Source organism: Streptopelia decaocto, assembly GCF_964273445.1.
Source record: "Streptopelia decaocto genome assembly, chromosome: 17".
NCBI lineage: Eukaryota > Metazoa > Chordata > Aves > Columbiformes > Columbidae > Streptopelia > Streptopelia decaocto.
The window spans coordinates 8892349-8907729 of NC_138672.1; the positions used below are offsets into that span (position 1 = coordinate 8892349).

At 45.3% G+C, this 15381-nt stretch overlaps 2 protein-coding genes across 2 annotated transcripts in view; one reads left to right on the plus strand and one right to left on the minus strand.

The window, feature by feature from the left end:
• Positions 1 to 1629, minus strand: part of BRD3 (bromodomain containing 3) — a 40597-nt gene extending 38968 nt beyond the window's left edge. The window contains exon 1 of the mRNA XM_082067972.1: positions 1518 to 1629. The gene's annotated coding sequence lies outside the window, so the exon portion shown is untranslated. The remainder of the gene's footprint in view (positions 1 to 1517) is intronic.
• Positions 1630 to 2060: 431 nt separating this feature from the next.
• Positions 2061 to 12883, plus strand: WDR5 (WD repeat domain 5). Its single transcript, XM_082067973.1, has 14 exons — positions 2061 to 2225; positions 3739 to 3929; positions 4735 to 4843; positions 5491 to 5564; positions 6475 to 6564; positions 7146 to 7235; positions 7785 to 7868; positions 8355 to 8410; positions 8562 to 8608; positions 9396 to 9471; positions 9978 to 10011; positions 10722 to 10796; positions 11004 to 11091; positions 11737 to 12883. Exons 2-14 carry the CDS (start codon positions 3849 to 3851, stop codon positions 11835 to 11837), a joined length of 1005 nt encoding a protein of 334 aa, XP_081924099.1. The 5' UTR covers positions 2061 to 2225; positions 3739 to 3848; the 3' UTR covers positions 11838 to 12883.
• Positions 12884 to 15381: the final 2498 nt, after the last annotated feature.

Genomic DNA, 15381 nt, shown 5'->3' on the forward strand with positions numbered 1-15381 from the left:
CTGAGCCACTCATGGACGTTTATTTCCCTTTCATAATTATGGGAAGCTGCTCTCCCACAAAAAATAAAAACTCTCAGACAGGTGTCTTTTCCAGTGTACTTGGCAGGTCACCAAGTTCAGGCTATTTTGAACTAAACGGAATGAAAGATTTTGCAAGGGAGAAGCCTGCCAAACCCCACTCTTTTCCAGAGAGAGAACTTGGACAGATACCACATCCTGCTGATCCCAGCTGTGGCAGCATGGCTGGGGGAGCAGGAAAGACCCTCACTGATGACTCACAACCAACAAGTTAAATTTCATCCAGAGGTAATGGGCTGTCTGTGCAAATCCCCAGGTACTCACGGTATGCAGACCCCAAAAAATGCCCTTGCACGCTGAGTTGCCTTTCTCTGCAAGCGCCATGCTGTCAAAAACCCTGTCTAGTGTGTGAGCAAGTGCTTTGCCAAATGGAGTTTATCATACTTTAACTTGTTTTTAAAAAAAATCCAGGACACCTAGAGGCTAAGGGGTTGTTTAAGATTACAATTAATTTGTGTTGAGGCTACCGTTTTCAAGTTTCAGAGAGGTGTTATTCACTATAGGAAAAAAATTTTATACAAACATATATATTTTATACATATAAAAAAAAAAAGGGAAGAACTTCCAAAGCAGATACTGAGAGGCAAAATACAAACTTTTATCTCCAACGTGAAAGACATAAAAACGCCTTATCCCTGTCACAGGGAAGTTATATAATACATAGCATTATACTGCTTATTTGATTTGTGCTCTTTATTTTGTATTTGTTTTTTTAAAAATAATGAAAACTTCAAGAAAAAACCATCTGGAAGAAACAGCAACAGAAACTTAACTGGATTTGTTTCCTAACACTGTTGTGGGGCTGGTGCAGCTCTTGTAACTCTGTTTACATTTTGCCTCCTCGAGTTTAGGCAGGAGGGTTAATTCTCCAGACTTCTGCTGTGGGTTTGCAGGCAGTAGGGGAAGAGCTTTGGCTTCACTGTACCACAGCTTTTTCTTTTCAGCTTTTTTTTTCCTTTCTCAGCTGCCACTAGAATTTTTGGAGCCCTAAGATCTTCCTGTGTTAAAGGGCCAGCAAATGACACGTCTCCTCCTTTTCGTCCCTCTTAACTGAAAGCAGACTGTAACGTGTTCTGTGCGGAATAGGCTCAGAAAAGAACACCGCTCTCAAGAAAAGCGCTTAAACACATGCTTAACTTTTGGCCTTCGTGAATCAAAATTAAATGCTTTTCTGAATCAGGGCCCCTGTGCGTCGGTATACTGAGAACCACCTTGGATACAGTCTCACCCCAGCAAATATTACAGCGTTAAATGGCTCATCCATCAGCCTCATGCGTTATACACATTAGTGCGTTGTGAATTTCACAGCGGTTTTTATCTGTAGTACTGGTGCTGTCGTGCATATTAACCCACCGACACCTAACCCTGCTGCAGTCGGGTTCAACCGTTTTTTAACAACTGCAATGGATGGGAGCAGAGCCGTGGCAGGGGCTGCGTACCTGACCGCGGGTGCCCGGCGTGATCTGTGCTACACAGCAACGTCCCCCAGGCTGGATGGGGCCCTGACCAGCCCTGCTCTGCGCCACATGCCCGGCAGGGCCCTGGATGCTGCTCCTCTCGACGCCTGCTCCACATGGAGCCACCCAGGACAAGGACAGCACCTCAGGGGGGCCTCACCCGTGGCAGAGACAGCGCACAGCACAGACCTCGGGGCCTCTTCCCCGCCGAGCGCTGCCGTTCAGCCCGGGAAACTGAAGGAGAGGAGGGCTGGGCCGCAGAAAGGCGCCGCCTGCCGCTTTAAGGCGCCGTCTGCCTCTTTAAGGCACCGCCCACCCTCTAAGGCGCCGCCCACTCCTTTAAGACACGGCTCACCCCTTCACGGCGCCGCCTGCCCCTTTAAGATACCGCCCACCCCTTTAAGGCACCGCCCACCCCCTTCAAGGCGCCGCCTGCCCCTCTACGGCACCGCCCACCCGCTGCTTTTTGGCTCTCGGACCCTGCCGTAGCGCTCCCGGGAGAGAGCGGCATTGTGCAGCCTTTGGCCCGGACCGCGCATGCGCCGTCCTACATTCCCCCCGCCTGGCGGCCCCGGAGCTGCCGCCGCCGCGTCCCTCCCCTCCCCTCCTGCGGCCGCGCTCCTCCTCGCCGCGGAGGAGGCGGTGGCACCGCCGCCGGGCCCCCCCTTTTTCCCTCCCCCTTTCCCCCCGGTAAGTCACCGCGAGGCGCGGGGGGGGCGGCCCGTTTTCCTCTCCCGTCTCCTCACCGCCGGGCTCCCGCACCGCCGTTCTCCCCGCGCGCGCGGCGCCGCCTCCCCTCAGGCAGCGCGCGGAGCCCACTTCCCCCCCCCCCCCTCCCCTCCCCTCGTGGAGGCCGCGCGCTGGGCCTCGCGCCGCCACCCTCCCGCCTTCCCACTCCCGCGCGCGGGGCGGGCGCGCGTGCACGCGGGCGGCTCCGCAACCGAGCGGGGCTGCGGCTGGGGCGGGGGGGGACACCCCTGCACCCCCCAAAGTTTGGGGTTCCCCGCAGGGAACTGCACCCTCTCCCACCTCCCCAAACGTGGCGGGGAAAGGGCGTTTGCAGCCGGCGGCCGTGGCGCTGCGGGCCGGTGGGTGTGTCGGCACCGCGTGCCCGGCGGCGGGGGCTGCGCCGGCGCTTGGGCGCCTGTTTGCGGGTTCCCCGCGTCCCCCCCGCTGCCAACCCCGCGGGTGCGGGCGCTGGGGTTCGTGCGGGGCGATGCTGCGGGGCAGGCGGGGCTGGGCGAGCTCCCCAAGTTGCCAAATGAGTTCCAGGTGAAAAGGGTCTGATCCGCGTTAGGAAACTTTCAATTTCTTCTCGTCGCCACCGGTGATTTATCCACGCTGTGGAGAGGGCTTGTTAAAGCAGACAGGCAGCTGGTAGCGCTTGAAGGAGATGCTTGAAATGCCACTTAGTCACTGAAAGAGCAAATGCCATTGCTCCCAAATCTGCTGCCACCCCCAAAAAGAACGGCAGCGGTGGTGGGATATTGCGAGTGTACTTGAAGACAAATCCATACGGTGTGAGCTGGAGGTTATTCCGTTCCTAAGCTGAAGTGTGGCTGAGCTGCAATGGGGATTGTTCCCTCTGCAGCATCAGCCCTGATTACTGAGCACTGGCACAGCACTTGAGCAGGTTTTGTTACAGAAAGCGAGTCTGGTGAGAATAACGCAGGGCTGGCTTTGAGTCAGGAGAAAGTCTCAGGTGGAGAAGGGTGTGATTTGATGCTCAGACTGTTTAGGAGGGAAATCTGAGGCTGAAATACTTGCATTCCTAGATGTAGTAGGATCTTAAGCTGTGGAAATGCCGGTTATTTTTTGTGCTCATTATGATCTTGTATTCTCTTCCTCAATAAATGCAGAAAAAAAAAGACCTCGGACTGTTTTTTTTTTTCACCTTTTGTACAAACCGTTGTAATTACTGTGTACTGAGTACGTGTTAGAAGCATTTTGGGGAGTATGATATGAAAACCCTTCCGCACCTAAAGCTATTCTGCTTTGCAGTAAGTGATAAAAGGCCATGACTTGGGTTCTTGGTCTTACACATAAGTGGGTCTGAAGGCCTAAAATACTCCCGTGTTGCTAAACAGATACAGAATATGGCTTTTCACACTGATTTCTGGCACCTGCGGTCAGGCTAATCTCATTCTTTTAGCTGCTGAGGATCTTTTTGACAGCTAATGAGAATATTTTGTTTTTCTTCCAGGTTTCTGTTTCAGCACTGCTTCTCCTCTCCGTGGCAAGAGCTGCCTTTTGAAGCAGCACATTCATTCTCCCCTTCAAGCACCATAAGTCTCATTTGCCAGCTCCAGAACCATGGCAACAGAAGAAAAGAAGCCAGATGCAGAATCCACCAAAACACAATCTACTCCTTCCTCCTCAACCAATCAGAGCAAGGTGTGTGTGGGGCTCCGAACAATATCCGTGTGAATACACGTGGCAACTACCTGCATATTCAACTAAAAACCAGAATTACAGAATTGAATTTGCACGTAGACCAAGAGCTTCTCCAGGTTTCTGCTTCTGATGTCGTCTCGAGCTGAAAATGTGCTGAGGATTTGATGGGAAAAGTGGGTGGAGTGTGGCCCCTTTTGTCGTGTTAGGGTTTTTTTTTTTTTGGTTTAGTGCAAGTTCTTGCTAACGGAATATTTCTCGTCTGTTTGAGCATGAGAAAGGCAGGTTGGTTTTATCCTCGGAATGCCTAGAGGTGGCTGGAGAGTTGGTGAATCCATGTTCGTTGTTGCAAAGTGGGGAAGCAGTCATTATTCAGATTCTTTAAAGCCTGCAGATGCTCAAAGGAGATGTTACTGTCTAACTGTGGAGACTTCACAAAGGGGGAAAAAAACCCGAGATTATGGCTGATATAGAGGAATTGGTCTGTGATTTGATTCATGATAAGAAACCTGCAAAGACATAAAAGCACTACACAGATCAGTACCAAGAGTATTATTTTGATTGGGATTACTCTCGCCTTTTGGTTACTGGCTTGGGTGGAATTTGTGCTGGGGATGAAGTTGGTGCAGCAAGGGGGTCGTTTTTTGTGGTTTTGTTTTTTATTGCATTTGGAGTGGGGGAAAAATGCTAGAATCTCTGGTTTGGTGAACAGTCATGCAGTCCATTGCTGTGTACTGACCCAGCTGGATACAGGACTTGTCACTGAGATACTACATTTGGAATTTATTCATACATATTTTTCTTACAGCCCGCGCCAGTAAAACCGAACTATGCTCTAAAGTTCACGTTAGCGGGACATACAAAGGCAGTCTCATCAGTAAAGTTTAGTCCTAATGGAGAGTGGCTAGCCAGCTCCTGTAAGTATTGCTTGCTTTTTATCTCATCTAAAACGTGCAAATGTGGACCTTGGAGAACTCTGTCTGTAGCGTTTCCTTCATTAGATGGGAATGACATGGGAATGACTTAGGTCTTTGGCTTAACTGGAAATAGCCTTAGTAAAACCAGTGCTGCGTGCCGTATATAAATCAACTTTTATGTTCAAGTGTCCTCATGAAAGTCCCTCCCTCTCCCCCACCCTTTTTACCTCTGGCAAATATCAGCCTTTTTCTCTGGCGTGTTTTACCAGTTAACATGGATAATACGTTTGCTTTTTTTGCAGGCGTTAATTCAGTCCAGCTTGTGGTGTAATTTTTGTTCTTTTTGGGCAAAAGCATTTCAGCCTTCCCGTGCGTTCCCTGCTTTTACCACTGGCGATCTAAAACAAAAGTGGAAACACAAGTTGTCATCAGGGAAACTAAAGCGGCTGGAGACTCTCTGCATTCCAGGCAGTTTATGTAATCTCAGCTGCTGCAGCGTGGCCTGTACCAAACTGTTCTTTATGGTTACATATTACCTTATACACTTAGGCCTGCTTGGGAAGGGAGAAAACCCCAGTGTTTATGGAGATGTAGTTAATATTGTCTGTTAGTACTGTTAATATCTTAACTGACACATTCTTTTCCAGCTGCTGACAAACTCATTAAAATTTGGGGAGCGTATGATGGCAAGTTTGAAAAAACAATATCTGGCCATAAACTGGTGAGTATGAGGAGATCACTGTGCATGTGAATTTACTCATAAAGGATTTTGCTTTCTCTTCCTCATCCAGAAATTTCCATTCTTGGCTGGTTTGGCTTGGGTAGGAGGCTTGTTCTTCAGTCTCATATTGTATTGCTTTGTTTATAAAGTCCTGCACAACAGCCTGAGACTGGAATTGCTGAATAATAGCAGGTTGGGCTGGAAATCTGGGTGAAGCACAGGCTGGTGATGCTGGACCTGCCTGCACACTGCCTGGCATCCCCAGTTCAGGAGCACCCACCTCGGATACGGGGCAGCTCATTCTTTGGTGGAAGTCCCTGTAAACTGTAGCACTGTGTCCTGTTCCGTCTTTGTAAATGGAGCAGAATGGCTTGCCTTTTAAGGAGATTGAATATTTCTTGTGGGTTTGCCTACATAAACATGACACTTACTCATTCTGCACAGTTCTGACGAAAACACAAACTCCCAAACGCTTTGGTTTTGTTTTCTGAAGTTTCTTACGTGCTGAAGTTTTGTAAGCAAAATGAAGATTCACCAAAAGAAAAACCGGTAGAATCTTGTTCTTCTCCAGCCCTTAGGGACTTGAGCCATGAAGAGCGAGTCATTTGTCACGAAGAGAAGCCACTAACTCATATTAGTTCATATAACATAGTGTTTATGAATTCCAAGAGAGGGTGTTGGTGGCCACAGTCAGAGCTGTGTGAACAAGCCATTGATGTTTTTGGAGTATATGGCTCAGCTGAAAATGAACAAGTGCCAGAGGAGCTCTTAACCCCGTCAAATCAATGAATTCCCAGCTTCCAATGCTGAATTTTCTTTCAAGCTTCAGTTGTGAATATCATATGCAGTCTGTGTTTTCCATTTTCCTGTGGTGGTGAACAGAGCTGAGAATGGTTTCCCTTTGTTTTAGGGCATCTCTGATGTTGCTTGGTCATCAGATTCCAACCTTCTTGTCTCTGCCTCTGATGATAAAACTCTCAAAATATGGGATGTAAGCTCGGTAAGGGCAGAAATTATTATTTACCTTCCTTCTCCTCAGCATTGGCATGTTAATCCTTTGGGTAATATTCACTCTTTCCTGCTTATAATGAGTTGCTGGTTGAATGGGCTGTGAGGATGAGTGAATTAAGGGGATATTTACAGGTACTGTGAGGATTCTGGTTATTTCTGAGAATCCTTGAGCCTTATGGTGGCAATAAAACCGCTGCCTTCACTTCTGAAAGCAGCATGTCGGACTAAATGTTTTTGGGACTTCTTATCATAGCTTCATTTGATTTTGCTTCTTTTCCTCTCCCTTTCGTGCTGTTATAATGAGAATGGGATAATTTGGTTGAATTTTGGTTGGGTACGTTAAACCACTTGGGTCTCCTGAGTGGCCTGAAGAGTTTGCATCTTGGCTGCAGTCATTAAAAATGTGGGTTTTTTTCTTTCCTGTTGTTTTGCTGGAGCTGTTTCCCTGCCCATCTAAATGTGGGGTTAGACATGGCTGCTTTGTGTGCTGCACAGTGATTAACCCTAATGCAGATTATCTTGTGGTGCTGAAGGATGCTATGTACTTAACTCTGCTAAATCTTGTTTCAGGGTAAGTGCTTAAAGACATTGAAAGGGCACAGTAACTACGTTTTCTGCTGCAACTTCAACCCTCAGTCGAACCTCATCGTTTCTGGATCAGTAAGTGATTCATTTTCCTTTGTGCAAAGCAAATACTGCACACCCCTGGTACCCAACACTAAGGGGACAGGGAGGTTCTTTTAGGGATCCTTTGCAGAACGATGATGGCACTACAATCATAGTTACTATTAAAGCTTTACAAACAGGGTGTTATGATTAGTGTAGCACAGAATTTATGATTAGAATGGCTCAGGATTTCTACAAGCGGAGTGAACGTAGTACAATTTATAGGTAGCGTAATACAGAATTTATAATAGAGCTTAAAATCTACGGGATTAAAAATCATAACTTAACTCACAGTATGTCTTCTAATCACCTGGAAACTCTGCAGATTGAGTCAGATCTTAATGCACGCTTTGCTGTGTCAGTGTAGCGATCAGAATCTAGACTTGAACATCATATAAAATAACAGCGTGGTGCTGGTGTCCTGGGCTCGCAGCCGCAGGGCAGCTGGCGGGAGGCACGTGCGCCTGCTCGAGCTGTGACCCCTCGCACACCTCAACTAAAGGTGCATCGCTAAACCACCTTGTGCATTTCTTCCATCTTCAGTTTGACGAAAGCGTGAGGATATGGGATGTGAAGACAGGGAAGTGCCTCAAGACGTTGCCTGCGCATTCTGACCCGGTTTCAGCTGTAAGTCCCTTCCGATAAGTGAACGTGCTTGTTTTGTTCAGCAGAGCTCCTGCCTCTGTGGAGAAGGGGATTTGTGCTCCAACTCTCATTACCAGGCCCTTGCACAGGGTTGTGGATGGGCTGGGGTGGATTTACCAGTGGGGATTGTTCACTCGTTTATGAGCTTGGAATACAGCAATGTCTGTTCAAATGAAGAAAAACCAGAAGGTGTTCAACTCTTAGTATTTTTGGAATTAAGGAAAAGAAATTTGAGCCTCAGATGTGCTAAACCATGACTGTTGTAACATGATTGTTCTGCCTTGTGTGGAAGATACTTCATGTTTACAAATGAATGTTAGTAGCAATTAGTCTTTAAGATAGTGGTCCTGCTTGTATCCTCGTGAATTGCAGTGTCAGTAGTGGCAGATAAGTCCTTTCAGTGGGATTTAAAAATTTGATCTTTGTGAAGATGGGTAAATTTATTTTTCCCTTTCCGCAATGTTACAGGTGCATTTTAATCGTGATGGATCCCTGATAGTGTCAAGTAGCTATGATGGACTCTGGTAAGTTGTTATTTCTTGGCTGCAGCACAGTTCAAACCTTTTGCGTTTAAAATAAAAATAGATATTTTCAAAAAAAGCTTGTATTTGTAATGTTAAAATTGGAACAAAGAATTCAAAAGCAATAGTAAGTGTTCTTGTATGTTTTTAATAGTCGAATCTGGGATACAGCATCAGGCCAGTGCTTGAAAACACTGATTGGTAAGTAGGAATATACTTTGCGTTCGTGCTCTGCTCTTTGCTGTTGAGTTGTAACATAGATATTCTGCATCATCGCTGTGAACAGTGGCTTCCTTAAGCTCTACTGTCTTCTTACCATTCTGTTAGTTCATTGTTGTCCTCTGAGCTATTGCAATGAGAGGGCCTCTCCTCTCACACGAGTGGAAACTTGCTTAAGCTTTGAGTGCTGTGTAGTAGAAATGGGCAAAAATAGAGTTTTCCAATTTTCTGTCATTCATCCGTGTCGTGCTTGTTGTGCAGCCTTTCAAAACTGGAACGACAAAGCAGATTGTGCTGTTGGATTTGATGAAAACGGGTAGTCTGTGACTACACAAGCTGCCTGTTTGTATTGCAACATGCATCTTGTGGACATTGCTGATGAAAGGAAACCCCCTGTTAGGCTCATGTGCCTTGGTCTTTCATATTCTTATGAAGCATTACATAGGCAAGTTGTACGGCACTGCAAATCAGTGGCGTGCATTCCAATATAGTGATTTTTAGAGGGAAGAGATGCAGTCTTGCTCTGAGTGTTGATGCAAGGAAGGGCAGTTCAGCTACAAAGGGTTATTTAAAATGTTTGAGAGAAAAATGCTTCATATCCTTTTTTAATTATTGAAACACACCTCTTGTTTTCTTCAAGTACCAAGGGCCAAGAAGACTGAAAGCTCATTTCAGTGAAACAATTAACAAATTATTGTCAAAGGAAATTTGCTGCCAATGAGACAGTACAGCTGTACACTGTTTGATGTTGCTTTTATCTTCACCGTAGATGATGATAACCCTCCTGTGTCTTTTGTGAAATTCTCCCCAAATGGCAAATACATACTAGCTGCAACTTTGGACAAGTAAGTGTTAAAAACCAACAAACACAAACCCCACAAACAAACAAAACCCAAAGAAAAACCGGCAGACTTTGAACTGTTTGGGTGTCAGCTGAAACTTTATTTTGCTGCTGTTTGGCTATCATGGTAATTATACTACGCGAGTGTACAAGTTCATATATAGTATCAAACTTGAAAAGCCTGCAAGGTGTTGTGCCAAACCACCTTGTCCTCTGTCGCTGTGATGTGTCTGTTATCCTGCCCATCATTTCCCTAAGTCATTATTTATAAAGAAACTTGCAGGTGTGGGGAAATACTTAAATGTACCCTATTATATGAATGGCATGGCAGTCAAACTGATATTTTGGGGTTAACTAACTCCTAATTCTGAAGCCAGGCTACAGTGATCCATGTAGACTTTAAGAACTCTGGTGTAGAGAAATGTTTTCTGTTACTAGAAAATTGTGAGATGAAAAAACTCTGAGAACTAAAACTCTGAGAACTAAAACCTCTGTTTTTCTGTTTTCCAGCACTCTTAAACTTTGGGACTACAGCAAAGGAAAGGTACGAACAATCCTCTCTCACTATGTAGGCTTAACTAAGCTTATAGGGGAATCTGGATTTCATATGTGCTTCTTAAACTTGCTTAACGTTTTATGCATACTATAGAAAAAGCTGTTAGTACCCCTTAATGGGAGAGGACAAACTTTTAGCAGGGCCTGTTGCGGTAGGACAAGGGGTGGTGGTTTTGAAGTAAAGGGGGGAGATTCAGGCTGGACATGAGGAAGAAATTTTGTACATTGAGGGAGGTGAGAGCCTGGCCCAGGTTGGCCAGAGAGGTGGTGGATGAACCATCCCTGGAGACACCCCAGGCCAGGCTGGACGGGGCTCTGAGCAACCTGAACTGCTGAAGATGTCCCTGCTCATGGCAGGGGTGGGAATTAGACAATCTTTGGAAGTCCCTTCCAACCCATTCTATGATTCTATGTCTCATGGTGCCCTGAGACAAATCCAGCTATATTTCTGCTTTTTTCCCTTTATGAAAAATTTATGTTTTCTTTCTTGTGCTAACATGACAGATTTAGGGCTTCCCCTCCCCACTTCAAAATCATTTTGTGTTGTAGGGCAGAAGTGTCCTCTGCATCCTCCAGATAAGTTGACAGGGTGGGAAACACAAGCAGATCTATTTAGTCTTTTCTGCTGAGAGAGTTTGTCCTTGACTGGGAAAAATTACCTCTTGGCTGTACTAATGTGTTGTGGCTCTTTGCTTTCAGTGCCTGAAGACGTACACAGGACACAAAAACGAGAAGTATTGCATATTTGCCAATTTCTCCGTTACCGGTGGAAAGGTTGGTGTTTCTTTGAGATGCTTTTTACCAATGTGCGTTTTTTCCTACTTTTCTTTGTAGAAGAAACAGTTTGGGAATGGAAACCTCCTTTGTTGTATAATGTTGGATGTTCCCTTTCATATGACGGCAATGAAATGTTTACTGAGTAATAGCAGTTAGATGTAGGTGAGGAGAAAGATGAAAATAAGTGTTTTTTCTGCTTTCCAGTGGATCGTGTCCGGTTCAGAAGACAACCTGGTTTATATTTGGAACCTTCAGACAAAAGAGATTGTACAGAAATTACAAGGACACACAGGTGCGGAAGAGGATTTTGTTTTTATTGATGGAATATCCCTCATGTCAGCCTGTAATACGGGTTTAGCTTGAGCGGTTTCTCTCTGATGTTTAGTTTTGACTGTCAGACCCATAAATTCTTGACTGGCTTTTTCTTACACGGAAAGAAATAACTGACCAGGGTTTTATTTGCTGTCTCTGGCATAAAATGCAAAGAGTTTAACCTGTAAAGTGAGGAAGAACAAGAATCTGGAGAGTTCTTGCATTTTGAAGCCTGCCAAACACTTTCCAACTACGTGCTCTCAGTTCGTGTTTGCTGGTGTTGCCTCTCACAGAGAAGCAAAATGCTTCTAAACAGCATTCCCTCTAAATAAACCAGTTTCAGAATGAATATGAGGCCTTTTAAAGTGTTCTTGAAGCTTCAACGATTGTTTGCTGCTTCCCTTGTCTACAGTGCTGAATAAAGCTACAGCTAAATGGAAAGTTAAATGTATTCATGAGGTGTTAATAGTTGGGAAATACTTATGAATGTGTTTGAAATTCTGCTACAAAGACAGACTAACATGGCGATGCTGGTTTTAAATGTAGTAGCGATATATGTTCATTTTTGGGAATGGCGCAGATTCCGTTGCTGTAAGTGATGCTGTTTGTATCTCTTTTTGCCTAGATGTGGTCATCTCAACAGCTTGTCACCCGACAGAAAACATCATCGCGTCAGCGGCACTAGAAAACGACAAAACAATTAAACTGTGGAAGAGTGACTGTTAAACGTTCCAGCATCACTTCAGAGACTGTCAGGAAAACATGTTTTTAAAAAAAAAACCCCACAAAAATATCGAAAAATCCACATGAGAATAATAAATCCAGTTTGGCGGGAAACCCGAAGAATATTTGATAAAGTGGTTTCTGTTAGTCTTGGCCCAAAGAAAACGTCTTGGCTCTTTGCTAGAACCGGCCAACGTGGTGAAAAACAAACAAAACGATGCAGTGTCTCCTTTTCTTGCCTGATCTCTTGACAAACGGATGGCTCTGACTGCATTAGAAGTGTCAGCCTTGTTCTGGACACCCCAAAGATACTGTATTTATGGTGGCATTACTCCTGGGCACTGTTGCTGGGTAAGGAAGAGCTGCCAGTCTGCTTTGTAACAGTAAGTTCAGTCACAAGCATAGAGATGTGTGGAATTTTTTAAAGAAATGTCTGATTTTTTTTTTTTTTAAATTTTTATTTTTTATTATTTTTTTTTTTCCAGAATGTAGGTTCTAGTCTCTTGGGAAGTTTCTGTATTGTTTTAAATAGGAGTCCTGCATCTTTAAGGGTGCTTCATTTTAAACACTCAGCTCAAACTTTGTGACCAAATAAAACCGTACAGTTCCAGATTTCCCTCCTCCCGCCCCAACTTATTCCTGTGGTGAAATCTCCTCTTACCTTCTGTATAGTTGCTTACCTCTTGTTACGTGTGTTTAATAGATGCTGTTTCTAGAGCAAAGTTACAGTTCTGTTAACCATTAAAATGAATCCTGCTTGTAGTTGTTCTCAGCATATTTGACTTCTTTTCTCTTCTGGTTATAAAGCGAGCTCACAGATCACTGTAAAGTTATTTCAATGTACAAAGAAAAACAAAAACAAAACAAAACCAAGAACAGACTTTTGTATCTTGAAAATCCATCGTATGAAATTGTATTGCTACTGGCATGACTCTATATCTATTTCAGCGTTGGTATTTCTTTCCCTTTTTGTCATACCCGCGTGGTATTTACACATCCAAAAAAAAAAAAAACATATGCCATAATAAAAAGGTGGGATTTTATGTGTATGCTTGTGGTAAGAGTTGTACTAATGTGACGTGTCTGCATCCCAAAGAAGCCTCCCTTAAAAACGCCTGTAGAAGGAAATACTTGTGCAGCAGCTGCATTGGGTGAAGGAGGGAGCAGGAGGAGCAGCCTGGTGCTCTACATCTGCTGGGGAGAACGCAAAGAGGAGCATAACTCAAGTCCAACATTGTTTAAAGTAAGTGAGAGGATTGAATTGAATGTCTCAGCAGAGGCAACATTGGTACAAACCCTCCAAGACCTTTAGATGAGGGGAAAGGAATCGTAATCCTGCTGCCCTCGGTGCAGAATGGGTTGGGAGGCTGACCCAGGGTTTTGCTTGTGCCTCAATGCAATTCTTAACGAGCACAGGTTTTATTGCAGCTAAAGGGCTCTGCACTAAGGGGATGTGTAATTCCTGGTGAAGCAAAAATCAATTTTTTTTCTTTTTGTATTGGCCTTGTGCTTGACAATAACTGAAAATCAATTGCGGAACAAACCTCTTCTGGTGGCTGCTGGGAGACTGCCTCACTTACCCTTAGTGAAGGAGACAGCTGCAAGGCATGAGGTACAGCTTTTCAAAATAGAGAGTTCATGTTGAGCTGGTGCTAAAGTGGCTATTAGCAATGCCACCATCTTTTGAGGCTTTTTGTTACCGCCAGGAAAGGACACAATGTCTCCAGACTTGGTGAGCATCACTGCTGAAATAATCAATTTCTTAACTTCATGAATTTTTCAGTCTTTTCCTGGCATTCCAATGAAACTTTTCAATTGCAAGATGTCGCTCTGCTGCTTTTCCAGTGTGGAGATAATGGTCTGTTATTCCAGCAAAGCATTTTTGTGTAGATTCGGTAACGTTTTGTAGTGTAGCACTTCCCACGTGTTGGTGTGAGTGGCTGTGCCGCGGCTTCCCCTGCCCTCAGAGCTGCAGAGGGAGATGCTTTCCGCACGAAATCTCTTGAACAAGGATATTCTGAAGAGCTTTGATGTAAAGGATCTACTCTTCTAGCTGACCTTTGTAAAGGTTGTGTGTAAGTCTCTAGTATCCCACCTGGGAACAATGCTGGGTGGTGTGAGCCATACTTAGCTCTAGTTATATCCAGCCTGGCATGTCAGCGGCGCTTTGGCAGCCAGGATTAGCTAAGCTCCTAAAGCAGGGTGCTCAAAACGAGGTCGGTGTGATGACAGGGCTGGCTCACTTTTCTGTAGTCGGAGAGATGGAGCTTTGCTTGTGTTGGGTGCAGCCTGACAGGGGTTGGAATGTGAGTGTCACCCTGGGGCTCTGCTGGGTGGTTTTAGGCTGAAGGACAAGGAGTAAATGGGGTGAAGAAAGGAAGGGGAGCTGAACTTTGGGGGTTTGACCTCCTGAGGGGAGAAAAAAGTCACAAGAATGACAAAACATGGTTAGATGCCACGAAGTAGGTGGCAGTGCCTTAACCGTATGCGTGTTGTATAGGCCACAAGGGCCTCTTCCATCCTTATCAAGGGGAGTGCTAACCTTCTCTCCTTTCATACAACACGATGAACCACCTGCGTCCAGTGAAATTTAAACCTCTGTGTTACTGCTTCTATTACGGTTAGGGTGAGAAATAACTTGCGTTTTCTTCCTCCTCATCTTGACATCTCTTTCTGATCCCGATATAACAGTTTTACTCTAATGTTCGCAGGCGTCCTCAAAAACATGAAAATCCCGCCAAAATAGCGAAAACACGCGCGCTTCTGGGCGCCTTCTTAATATATTCATCAGCCTCAGCCAATCAGAGCGCACGCCTCGCAATCCGCTTTGACTGCCCCCTGCCGTTGGCTCCGAGCCTCCGCCCTCCGCGCACCGCGCCCTGACGAACGAGAGGAGTGCGTGAGTTCTGGGGTTCGAGTCCCGGCTCCGGCGGAGGCGGTGCCGTGCATTGGGCTCAGCCTGCCGCAGGGATGAGCTCTAAAGCAGGATTTGCAGGCGAGTCTGTCTAATCTGCGCAGGGTTTAGCCGTCTTTCTGGGTATCCCGAAGGTTTAAGTGGGAACATGACTGTACCAGAGGATTTGCTAATCAAATTTTTCTCCATCAGGGGAGGAAGGCTGTTTCCTAATGTGTTTGCGGTGCCCCTGGCTGATAAATCCCTCTAAATTGCATCAAAACTAATGACGAGTTAAAAGGAACGTACACTAGTTCCAGATGTGGAAGCAGTGAAAGAGGTTGGTTATTGTTATTACTTTTCCCCCTTTTGCAAAGGTCTGCCCAGGCTGCTCCTGGCTGCCCCTTCCAGACACTGATGACTTTATTAAGGGATTAAAAGTTAGTTTCTTGTCTTTATTGAACGCTCTGATTTATGCATGCATTTAAATCAATCCCATTTCCTGCGTTTTATCCCTTCTCCCCAAGGCTTTCAGGCTTTGCTGTGTTAGGCATTTGTTATAATCACATTGTTTTGAGGCAAGTGAGACACCGTGGGTGGTTTAAGCGATTTGAATAAATGAGCTGCATTACTTAGGCAATTCTCCGAGGTGCT